The sequence below is a fragment of the Mustela putorius genome, unplaced genomic scaffold, assembly GCF_011764305.1.
Source record: "Mustela putorius furo isolate JIRA1106 unplaced genomic scaffold, ASM1176430v1.1 tig00003853_pilon_pilon_pilon, whole genome shotgun sequence".
In the NCBI taxonomy this organism is placed as follows: Eukaryota; Metazoa; Chordata; class Mammalia; order Carnivora; family Mustelidae; genus Mustela; species Mustela putorius.
Window position 1 is genome coordinate 54656682 of NW_025422005.1, and position 12321 is coordinate 54669002.

General features: G+C 36.7%; 1 protein-coding gene across 14 annotated transcripts in view; it reads left to right on the plus strand.

Annotated features, from left to right (window-relative positions):
- The window catches only part of MIER1 (MIER1 transcriptional regulator), a 58798-nt gene that overhangs the window by 4280 nt on the left and 42197 nt on the right, over positions 1-12321 (plus strand). For 7 of the 14 annotated variants that reach the window (XR_006601781.1, XR_006601782.1, XM_045064702.1 and 4 more), the window contains 2 exons: positions 11225-11249; positions 11384-11420. Coding sequence is in view for 12 of the 14 variants with exons in the window: in XM_045064702.1 (XP_044920637.1) it covers positions 11225-11249; positions 11384-11420 (62 nt within the window). In the remaining 2 variants the exon portion in view is untranslated. Of the gene's footprint in view, positions 1-983; positions 1278-11224; positions 11250-11383; positions 11421-12321 lie in introns of those variants that run through there. The other 7 variants (XM_004762961.3, XM_045064701.1, XM_004762962.3 and 4 more) reach the window with 2 other exon arrangements.

The window sequence follows — 12321 nt, forward strand, 5'->3', positions numbered from 1 at the left end:
CTGCATTATAAGTTAATTATTAAAGAAAAATTGTATATGTACACATTTATGCAGTATATTGTGCTGGCATCGCATTATTTGGAAGGAATGACTTTTTATATTTGACTGGTTGATTTGTTGATCATTTTTTAAATTGCATTAAGAACCCTTGAACATTTGGGGTAAAACGGTCTTTTTGAAATTAAGATTTTTAAACTCCTGGTTTAGTAGAATATGTTAGTGCATGTTTTAATACCACCTTTGCATTAGCCAGTTTCTGCCTTAGTAATGGAAAGGAAACATGTTTGTTATTTGTAGCCATTGGCCATGCATTCATTAGAATTGGCATCAAGGCCAATTGGCAGTTCTAGGCCAATATTTTAAAATCTTCAAGTTACTGCCATTTCAGGCATTGCACATAAGCAGCTTTTCCCTCTATGCAGTCAATTCAGAGATCCATCAAAGAGCAGCTTTTTCGTACTCACATTTTGAAATTTTCTCTAGTTGTGCAAAATTCAAACGTTGCACAATTATGTTGCTCCTGGCATCTCAGGAAGTATGTGTGGGGAAAAGCAAATGAGATGTGAGGATGGCAGAGTACCTATCCACAGCCCCTTTTCTTAATCTCTGCTCTGACCTGTAAAATTTGGGGATGTGGGATTTTACATTTCCTGTCGGGAATCAACCAAGAGAGATACTTGTCAAGAGACAGCCGCTTTTAAAGCGCGCTACTTTGCGTTGTTGCCGTTGTTGCATCACAGCAACATCCGTTTTCCAGCAAATGCACTTCGAAAAGGCCTACATGTAAAATATAACGTATCTTTTCCCTGCAATGTGAGCGCTGGACGCAGCTTTTTTGGCACTTTTCCTTGACCTGTCTGGTCCCCTTAGGGCCCTCTCCAGCTTGGAGTCCTGGATCCGCTAGCGCAGGGGAGGCGCCCCGTCCTGAGATGCCCACCTCCCCCCACCCACTACACCCACCTTGACTCCGCCCCCTCCGCGCTCCTCCCGGGGAAGGCTGCCGCGGGACCGCGCGCGCGCGCGCGCGTTCCGGCCTTTTCCCTCCAGTCCAGCTCTGCCGGGGCGCCGCGAGGGGGCGGAGTGGGGTGTGGTGGGCGCGTTCGGGCGGCTCCTGCGCGTTCCCGCCGAGACAGCGGCGGCGGGAGCAGCAGAGACGGCGGCGGCGGCGGCGGCGGCGGCTGGAGTCCCGTTGCCGAGTCTCACATCCGGGTTCTGGCCGTGACCCAGCTGCGGCCGCCGCGGAGATGTGACCCGTCAGTACGGCAAATATGGCGGAGGTAAGGGAGCGAGCTCCCCCTCCCCGTCCCGGAGCCGGGCGCCCCTGGGCCCTGGCCGGGGAGGAGTGGAGTGGGCCTGGCTAGGAGAGGCCCAGCCCTGCTGGCGCCACTGCCCACCTGTTGTCCGGAACAGGCCGCGCTCTGGGCGGGAGCTTTCCCTGGAACTTAGTTGGGATGGGTCCGGGGGTAAGAGGAAGCGGAGGCGTAGTTGGACTTCGGGAGCAGTTTGAAGGGTCGAGTGCTGCGTAGTAGTGCGTGCGGAGAGAGGTGAAGGGGAGTGGGCGCCCGCGGGGCAGGGACGTCGGTGGCGCAACTTCGCCGGCCGGTGTTAGGGGCCAAGAGAGGAGCTGCTGCTTCCTCTTCTTGCGAAGTTTCTTCCCTCCCTCGCCGAGATGCTGTTGCGCCCTTCCGCGTAACCCCCACCCGTTTGCTCCTGACATCCAGTCTGTTAAATGGGGAAAACGTAAGGCAGAACGGCCTTTAACTCTCGTTTTCCCGATGGTGCTAAGATTTGCGTGGAGAAATAAACATGGCCTTTCTCAGGCCGGTCTTTAGGTTGGGGGAGTCTCCCTATATCTCTGAACAGCTCATTCCTCCTCAGGGTAGAACATTCTTTCTTCACATTTCAGAAGAGTTACTTTCTACCTTTCTCTTTCTTCACTTTCCAGGCATTTCTCCCCACCCCCCCCCTTCATATTAAGACTATCTATTATTGTTTTTCTCTTCTAATTTTTTCCCCTTGTAGAAGATTTCTTTTTCTCTTTTTCCAGTAAACGGGTCACCAAAGCCCCCTTTTCTCGGTGGTAATTGTTTTACGTCTTTGGTCTTCAAATCGTGGCGAACAACCACTCTTAATGATTGTTTCGAACTTAGTGTTGTGCCACTGGAGATTTAAATTTTTTTTCTGATTTAAACCACATATTTGATTTTTTTTCTAATACTTTTTCCCCGCTTACCGTCAGAAGAATTCCGTTATTCTTCACCCCCTGGAGTTTAAGAAGTGATAGTATTTGGGGTTTTAAGTCTTTTTGAGTCAGAGCCTCACTAAATGTTAAGGCATTTCCTTGTATGAATTACCATTTTCATGGTCTCGGAGACACCCCAAAACAGATTCAGGAATAGGTTTTTGTTTTTGTTTTTTAACCATCCAGCCCTCAATTTTTGTGTTCCTTATTTGCTAAATGAAGTCAGTGGTGAGTTAGTTGGTAATACCATATTATCTCCTTCTTAAGCCTTGGGATAGGAAACCGTGTAGATTATGGAAAAATACTAATTTTTGACGCTTCTTATGTACCTGTTGAGTAGAAGGTCCTTAAAGTTAGCTGTTTTGTGCAGATGCTTTTAGGGGTGCTCCTTCTGCTTTCCCTATGGAAACTGACTTTATATTAATGTAGTGGAGTATTTGCTATTAAAGGAGCAAATTTCACTATAGCAGGACTCTTTGCTGCCAGTAATCTTTTTAAAACATTTTAATACTTTTGATTTAAAACTAAATTTAGATCTTAGGTTTATTTCCATTTCTTTTGTTCTTTGTGGTTAAAGAATTGTATTTCAAGGCATATAGATTGGAGAAAACATAGTACTTTGTATTTCACTTAAATGTGAATGGATTCATTCAACTGGGCTGAAACAATTTTAGTCCTGGTAAAATTTTAAGTGTTTCTTTTTTTCATATGTAAGAGAGGGAAGGGGGTCATATGTGGCTGAATTTATCTACATTTTGTCAAATAGTTTTCAGTGGATTTCCTTTTCAGTGAATGCCTATTAAATAAGCAACACTGTGATAGGTGATAAGGTTTCTTCCCTGGTGGCTGCTTACAATGGTTTGAGCTTTAAGTTCTGTAGTCATATTTTAAGATAACCTATTAGAGAAGGAAAATAACTTAGTTTGCAAATACAGTAGGATTAGGTTTTTTAAGAAACTTCACCCATAAATTTAACTGTTCGCACACAGAATACTTAATATGTAAGTAGTAGTATATTAATATTTTTCTTGTTTTAGAAGTTAAAGATGATTGCATTAATATGAGAGGAAAAACAATATTTTTAGCCAGTAATTATTTACTAATGTTTTCAAGGATATGTTATAGTTCTCTAAACTAAACTTGGAGAATGGAACACTCATGTTCAGTCAGAACGCATGGATAGTTCAATTTCGAGAAGAGAAGACCTTTAAAAGAAAAAAAAAAAAAGAAGAAGAGAAAACCTGAGCTTTGTTTTCAGTGCATTTATTTAGTAACCTAAAATCTTAAAGAAAAAAAAAATTGTCCTTTATAACTCCAGTGGTTTTATTTTTAGTGAATTTGGAGGAAGAACGGGGGATCCTTCTTCATCTATGTCCCACAAAAAAATCTAAAGCAAGTGAAAAGTAAAATTAATTTGTATTTTTCTGATCTCAATATTTTAGTAATTAGGATGATTTTAGAGACTAGTCATTTTAAAAAATTAGGTGGGGAAATGCTTGGTGTATAGAGTTCTATTGTGTGAGCTCTCAGGAGATTTGTTCTTTATGATGCCAATATAAGGTATGTGGTAAAATAAATCATGTCTCTTGTACTTCTAGTTAAGTAGACTTGAACATTGAAGCTAACTGGTGAAATGACAGAAAGTGAAAAGCAACAATATACATTTATTTGTTAAATCTTAGGGGAAAACAAGTTATTGAGGAAATATGTCTCTGGAGAAAAATGTAGATATTATATTTCTGGGTTTTTTTTTATTGTTGTTATTTTTTCCATAGGAGAATGACCCTGACCTTGTTTTTTCCCAAGAAATGTTTAATTCCTGAATACAAATTGATTTAGATGTAAATAAAATATACTACTTTTTCACATTTGATCTGATCATCTTAGGCAGTAGGAAGTATATATTTAATGGTTCCTCAAATTGTGATAACATTTAAAACATATTTAATGTGCCTAAAAGAAATGGTACATACTCCCTTTCTTAATAGTTTTTGGTACTATTTCTCATTACTTATCCCTTAGAATTATTTATCAACCTTCTAAAAGGAGGTTCTCCTAGTCACACTTAAATTACAGGGTAGTTGCAGTTTTACAGCGGCAATAAGAAAGAAAGCGTAAGAGGAAGAAATCCTTGATCCTTTGGGTTTTGTAAGGAATGTGGTGTAGGGACCTTTGGGAATGAACAATTTGTCTGTTATTTCAGAGTTTGTAAACACAGAAGGGACTTTTCTTTTCCAGGGGAAAAAAAAAAAGCCACAGCATAGTGCAAGACCTATCTTTTCATCTCTGCTGTATTGTTACATAAAGAGAAAAAAATTTAATGAACTTCTTTTCTGTATTTTAAGTATTTAAAATTTTTCAGAAATGATGTACATAATCTGTTTATTCACTATTACATCCATTTGTTTATTTCTCTTGAAAACAGATTGCTTAGTGGTTTTTAGTGTATTTGAATTTAATTTTTTAAGGAAATAGGATCATCTTGACCGCTCTTCTTGATAGTGTTAATTTCAGTTGTAAGCAAAACTTGTTTCTCTGCAATGAATTTAGGCCTTAAATAATTCTCTGTAGTGGTAGTGAATTTTTTTAATATTTATACTTCAGTGTATTAGGATTTATCCAGAGTAATCAAGAACACCAATGTATGAGAATCTAATAAAGTTAATTCAGAAGGAGTGATAAAGTACTTGGTAAGGTAGGAAAGGTTAGCTGGAGGAGATACAGAAGTGGATTACTTTTAGAGACTTTTTGTACAGAAGACTAATCAGTTTCTCAAATCAGAAATAAAACACTGCCCCCCAACAAAAAACAAAAAAGAAAACCCTGCCATTGAAGCAAGAAGCTTAATAGTAAAAGCAGAAAAGTAATCACATATATAGAAATTTCTTGCTTGAGTCCCTGTATATTTCAAAAGATTCACAAATCTTTTCAAAATTCATTGCAGTGATTAAACTGTTAAAGTACTGGTCATCACTGGGGACCCATTCTCTTTGACTTATTCTATGGCTTTTAAGAATGACTTAAAATTATGTTTGTGTAGATAGGAAATTCATAAAGTAGCACCCTCCAGAAAGCTTTTTGCAAATAGAGATCATTTTTTTCCAAAAGTCCTAGATTGAAAAAAAAAAAATGAGAAGAGGCTATTCAACATATCCCATCCCTTTAGCTAAGTATTCCTTAGTAGTAATATGTCTTTTGAGGAAATCATATTAAAAGTAAAGAACTTAGATCTCAGAGGAAATTGAACTAGAAGGAGTCTAATTCTTTCTATCTTAGGGAAAATGAAACTGAGCAGAGTTAATGTAGTTTGTCCTAGGTTGTACATTTAGGCTGTGGTACAATTAAGAGTGGGGCCTAGACTTCAGAATTCCTAGTGTTTAATAATAGCAATTCATCCTATGAATTATTATTACTGTAGTTAGTTTGCTAGTTTTACCACCAAGATTTTCTTAATCTTTTTTATGGCCCAGAATTCCTCAGGGTTTGAAATAAGTGACTTAGTTTTATATGGAGGAAGAGAAATGGTGAGCACGGTTCCCCAGTCTTCTCCACCTGGAGAAGGGCCTCTAACTCCTTTCTGGTTTCTATCCCCGTAACTGTGAGAATCTCTGATTTAGTGTCTAAATTACTAAGTAAATGATGATAACAAAGAAATGGTGATGGAATTGGTTTGAGGGGAGAAATTAGTTCAGACAGTTATTTTCATTGAAAATAGCTTTTGATTACCTGGACTATAGGAATCTAATGATTATTTCATGCTTTTACTACTTTATTTTTTTTAATAATGGTAATATTCTAGAATACCGTGTTCTAGAAAGATACAGAAGAGAAACATTTGAACAAATCTGAGGCATTGAATTTGTTACAGCTATTAGCAACTTGAAAAGCTAAGTCATATATATGGGTGAAGGTACAGAAGTTAACAATTTCATTTTTAAATTTGATTTAGCCTACTCATACTTTGTGTGACTGTCTAGTGTTATGTTTTCCATCTCAGATATTTATGTTTGCACCTAAAAGAAAACTAGGTTATTTTTCTAAATTACATACTTGTTTTAAAAAAAAAAAAGTGGCAAGTATTAAGTTTTCTTAAAAATCGCAAGTAGAGGAAGAAAATAAAAATAGCTAATAATAGCCAATAATTCCACAGGATAATCTCCACTGACTTTCTTTAAAAAACAAAATGATAATGCTAACAAGTGGCTAGAAAATTCCAACAGTGTAGAAAGGTATACAATGAAAAAACAACAACAAAAACAAAACAAAACCCTTCTCTCCCCTACCTGTTTCCTAGAGGTAATTACTATTAATAGATTCTTGTATATACTTTTGGAGAAAAAAGTTTTCATGTGTATTCCAGTCCAGTTTACCCCTCTTCTATACTTTTTTTTTCATTTCTAATATATGCATAAGTAAATATGTATATATGGTTTTTATATCTTTTTCTCATTCACCACAGATTTTTGTCTCATTCTTTTTAGTGGATTAATGTGTTTAACTATTTGGAAGACTTGTATTTCATTTCTAACTAATTAAATGATAGACATTAAAATTTTTTTCCAGCCTTTTGCTATAAACCACTTTATGGTAATGACTTATAGATATATCTTCGTATGCTTTTTTAGGCATATCAGTAGGGTAATTTTATATTAGCAAAATAATCACTAGAATGGGTAAACAAACTCGTTTTTCTACTGATAATGTGTAAGTGCATTTTATTTTTATTATCTTTCTTTCTTTATTTATTTATTTTTAAGATTTTATTTATTTATCTGACAGAGATCACAAGTAGGCAGAGAGGCAGGCAGAGAGAGAGAGGGAAGCAGGCTCCCTGCCGAGCAGAGAGCCCGATGCGGAACTCGATCCCAGGACCCTGAGATCATGACCTGAGCCGAAGGCAGTGGCTTAACCCACTGAGCCACCCAGGCGCCTGATTTATTTATTTATTTTTAAAGAGCCGAAGGCAGAGGCCCAACCCACTGAGCCACCCTGGCGCCCCGTTTTTATTTTTTTAAAGATTTTATTCATTTATTTGAGAAAGAGTGGGGGAGAGTTTGAGAGGGGAGTGGGTCAGAGGGAAAAGCAGATTCCCCACTGAGCTGGGAGCCCAATGTGGAACTTAATCCTGGGACTCCAGGACCATGACCTGAGCCAAAGGCAGTTGCTTAACTTACTGAGCCACCCAGGCACCAAGTATGAGTGCATTTTAAATACATTTTAATCTCCAATGAAAAAATCTTTACTACTTGAATTTTATAGTTTGTGCTTTTTCTAAAATAGTTATAAGTGAATACCTGCTTAACAGCTTTAGTTTTATTTTTCCCCTCCTTCCCCCTTTCAGTTTACTGTGTCATTAATGATAGATGTTTCAGGTTTTTCTGGAGAATATTGTTAGAGATACCAGTTTCTTACAAGACATAAATAATAGTTTGACATGACAGATGACAACTTGCAGTCACATTTTAAATATGCTTTGAACAGATGAAAACCATTTTAAAAAGAAAGAGAAATTAACAGGGAGGAAGGAGAGAGGTAAAGAGAAAACATTTTTAATATATTTGTTTCCTTGGAAGATATGGAAGCATTCAGGTCCTGGATTTCAGTTCCACCTTCAACACCTACCATGGAAGCTTGATAAGTCACTATCTCTCCTTGGGTTTGCTAATCTATAAAATAAGTAGGCAGAGCAGATGTTATTGCCAGGTATATAGTTATGATCAAGTAACTTACTCATTTGAAAAAATGTAGTACTGTATCATTGTAAGCTGGTTCTGCTCTTCTCTTAAATACCTAAATAAAAAGTGTTCTCATTTCATACTCAAATTTCCTGTATTATGATACTAAATTCTTATTTTGAAAAATAATTGTTTTGTCTGTTAGCTGGGCAAAGGTAATATTTATAGTATAAACTGTTTTCAAATGCCAGGTTTCTAGAAGTTTTATTTTTAATTTAATTGAATAGAATTAACTTTCAAGAAACTAATCACTCTCATGCTCCCCAGACTGAAATAATGGAATTTTATTTTGCACATAGAACACTAAAATACATGTCTAGAGGCAAACAATCCCACTTCCCCTCCCCCATCCTAATCTAGGTATACATCAGTCAAACACAGTTCTTGAAACTTTCCAGTATTTCTGACGTAAAATGACTAATGCTGTCTTTGAATAATGGGTGTTCCACTTTATGTCAGCTAAGCTTACAAATGTTACTGGTCCTGTAAACATTGGTATCTTAATTACTGGAGAATATTCGGGATCTTTTTCAGAACTTATTAAAGTGATAGATAACTTTACCCATAGAACAACAGTCATTATGGTACTGGCATTTAGTGCTGTTTGAGGCCTTTTACAAACTATAAACACCATTCATCATCCAGTATCTTCATTATTGCCAATATCTAACATCTGTCAAAATGTGCCTTTTATTCTTCTATAGGATAATATTTCTAATCAGGAACTCCTTTTTTATAAGACTGTTAAGTGGAATAATTATTAGAGTGCTTTTTTTAAAAAAAAAAAAAACCTAAATGTTCAAAGAGCCATTTCTTTTAAACTCCTAATTTGAAAGAAATGCTGGTTTTTCTTGTGTCTGCCCTGTAAATCATTTTGAAAGTTTACTAAAAAGGAAAAACAGTCCTCTGAGGCTACTTGGGGATGGCAAACCTGGGACCAGATGAAGATAATCATTATTGCTGTAGCCTTGGGCAGAGATTGTTCTTAATCTTGGGAAATAAAGTAAAATTGCATGACATAAAAGTGGATTAACACTTGAAAATATTGATTTGCTCTGTAATAATTTGTGTGGTGGTTAAATCCATTTTGAGCTGGAAATACGTAGCTCTGCCCAAAAGATGTTAAGCAACCTAGAAACCCTTTTTATAGTTACATTACTCTATCATCCTGCTCTCCAGCTTCCTATTGGAGGAATAGAATTAAAAAGTAGCACTGTTTGGACTCTATTGTGGCAAAGTAACTTTTAAGTAAAAGCAGTGGTGTGACACTTGAAAATATATAATACTGAATACTGTTAGTCTTCTATTAAAATTAGTTGATGTTATAGTCCAGAATCATTTTAAGCATTAGAAGGAAAAAGAAATAGGACCCTTGGAAAAGTGTGCTTCAAAAGAATCTAAGTTATCATGTACAATCTAGAATGTCATACTTAGTACAATAGCATAATAAAGACACTTTTCAAAATGGAGTTTTAATACCTCATAAGAAATTTGTCTAAGATGCCTACTTTTGAAAAATTAGGCACTTTCCTCATTTTATTTTGTTTTTCTTGGCTCTCTGCCCCCTAGCAGAAAGAGGGAAAATACTGATCTTCCTCGACTCGTGATGGGGTTATGTCCTGATAAGCCTGTCATAAGTTCAAAGTATCATTAAGGGGGGGTACCTGGGTGACTCCGTTAAGTCTCTGCCTTCAGCTCAGGTCATGATCCCATGGTTCTGGGATTGAGCCCCACATTGGGTTCTCTGCTCAGCGGGGAGGCTGCTTCCCCTTCTCTCTCTGCCTGCTTGCTTGTGATCGATCTCTCTGTCAAATAAATAAAATCTTAAAAAAGTATTAAGTCAAAATTCATTTAATGTACCTAACATACTGAATGAACGTCTTAGCTTAGGCTAGCGTATCTCAAACATGCTCAGAATACTTATATTAGCCTACAGTTGGGTAGAATCCTCTAACACAAAGCCTATTTTATAATAAAATGTTAATATCTCATGTAATTTATTGAATACTAGACTGAAAGCAAACAACAGAAAGGTGTGTGGGTACACAATGGTTATAAATGTTTTGGTTGTTGTTTACCCTCGTAATCGCATGCCTGACTGGGAGCTGCAGCTTGCTGCCAGTGCCCAGCATCACAAGATAGTATCATACCACATATTGCTAGCCCAGCAAAAGATCAAAATTTGAAGTTGTTTCTACTGAACACGTATTGCTTTTGCACTGTGGTAAAGTCGAAAAACCGTTAAGTTGAGCCATCAATGTTGGAAACTATGTATTAGAATAACCCTACCTTTTTGCCAGTGCTTTTGGCCTTCTAGCATCTCTGACTTTTAATGGGCATGAAGTAGCTCTGAATGAATAGGAAAGGTTTTAATTATGAAGTTTTAAGGTTTTTTAAAGGTTTTAATTTAATTATGTCACTTGAAGCATATTTAGTTTTTGGTATTTATGGAAGTGTGTTTGTAGATGATTTGTTTGTAGTTGTGAATTAACTAAATTTAGATAAAATAGAGCCATGAATTGTCAAGTGGTGATACTACTAAAATAAATTGCTACTTACCTATTTTATCTTTAAATTTTCTGAATGCTTACAGTTAAATATATGAGGAGTAGAATGCTACGGTAGAAGCAGCGTTGTAACTGGAAATGTTGGTAATTTTTCCGTCAGATAACCTCTCTAGACTTCAGCTGGAAGCTTACTAATTCTGTAATGACTTAAAAATATGTTGTCTGTGAGTAAAGTTAACCTAGTGTACTGTTAGTGCTCAGTAACATTTTACTTTTCCCTTTTGCTTTCTTAAAATATAACTTACTTAAAATAATGTCTTAAAAGTGTTTTGGCCTCCCTTCTCCCACACTTTAAGCCAGAGACCAGTTTCATAGCAAACCTTGTGTATAATTTCCTCTGTCTTCATTGGAGAAAATATTTTAGAAAGTTCCAAGATCTCAAATCAGATCTCTTAAACTATGAGATGTTATGAGACCCATATTTGCCTTCAAAATCTGAATCAATTCCTTATCATCTTTGTTTCTAGATTCAGGAGTATTTGAAATTTTTCTCTACGTTTAAATAAACATAATGTCAGAAAAAGGATTATATGGAAGGTTTTAATTTTTCTTGGACAATTCAGACATTAGAACTTACTGTGGTTTTTGGTATCATGCTTGTCATTGAATAATTCTGTAAATTTTGTAAAGATCTACTACATAAAGATGATCATTTTTCTTCTTTTCTTCCCCTCCCCCAGCCATCTGTTGAGTCTTCAAGTCCAGGTAAGTATTTTCTATATTTTCTGTAATCTCTATTTGACTAACATTTGTCCTATGAGTTGTAAAAAGGCTTAGAAGAGTTAGACTATCATCTGACTTGCTTTTCTTCTGAATGCTTCTTTTCTCTGGGGAAAAAGAAATGGATGAAATATTTGACTGCCCATGAAAGTACAGGTGAGGCTGCTGTGAGTTCAACCTCGTGACTATTTGTGGGTTCATTTTTTTATGAATTACTATGTGTGTTTCTTACAGGTTTTAATTGCTATTTGATTTCAAGTATATATGAAGTGTATTTTTTCAAAAGGAGTCACTACTTAGAAATACTTGTGGAGGAAAGTCAAAAGTATTTGAGAAAAAAATTAATGCGTTTAATGAGGGAGAAAGTAAAACAAGAACATTTAAAAATGAATATTTAAAGTTGAATTAAGGTTATGTTTAGATTCAAACCGTATAGTGTTGGTGTATCGTGTTCTCTTACAAATACGGTACAGATTCACTTTTTCTTAACTTAGAGATTGCAAACATGTGATACTTGAACATATCTGGGCCACAAATGTTTTTTGTGTGGCCAGTTGCAGTGATCTTAAAAATTAGGATGTTTTGAGGTACCTGGGTGGCTCAGTGGGTTAAGCCTCTGCCTTCAGCTCAGATCACGGTTTCAGGGTCCTGGGATTGAGCTCCGCATCGGGCTCTCTGTTCAGCGGGGAGCCTGCTTCCCCGCCCTCTTTCTGCCTACCTCTCTGCCTACCTGTGGTGTCTATTTGCCAAATAAATAAAATCTTTACAAAAAAAATTAGGATGTTTTATATAAAATCAGTATTTAGGCTTCTCACAGTTAGAGGTTCTGGCACTACTAAGTATAACATACCTGTGTATCAACAATTGGTTGGAGCTAAAGAGCACTCAGGAAAGAGTCCAGTCTTTGCCTCAGTGTGCAGGGACTTCAAGAGAAAGGACTGCCTTCTGTAATGTAGTACGTGAATTAAGGAACAGCTCAATATAGCATAAGAGTCAGAAAGGGAGTTCTCTGAGACATGGTAATGTTTTATTTGAAAACATAGATATTAAATATTTA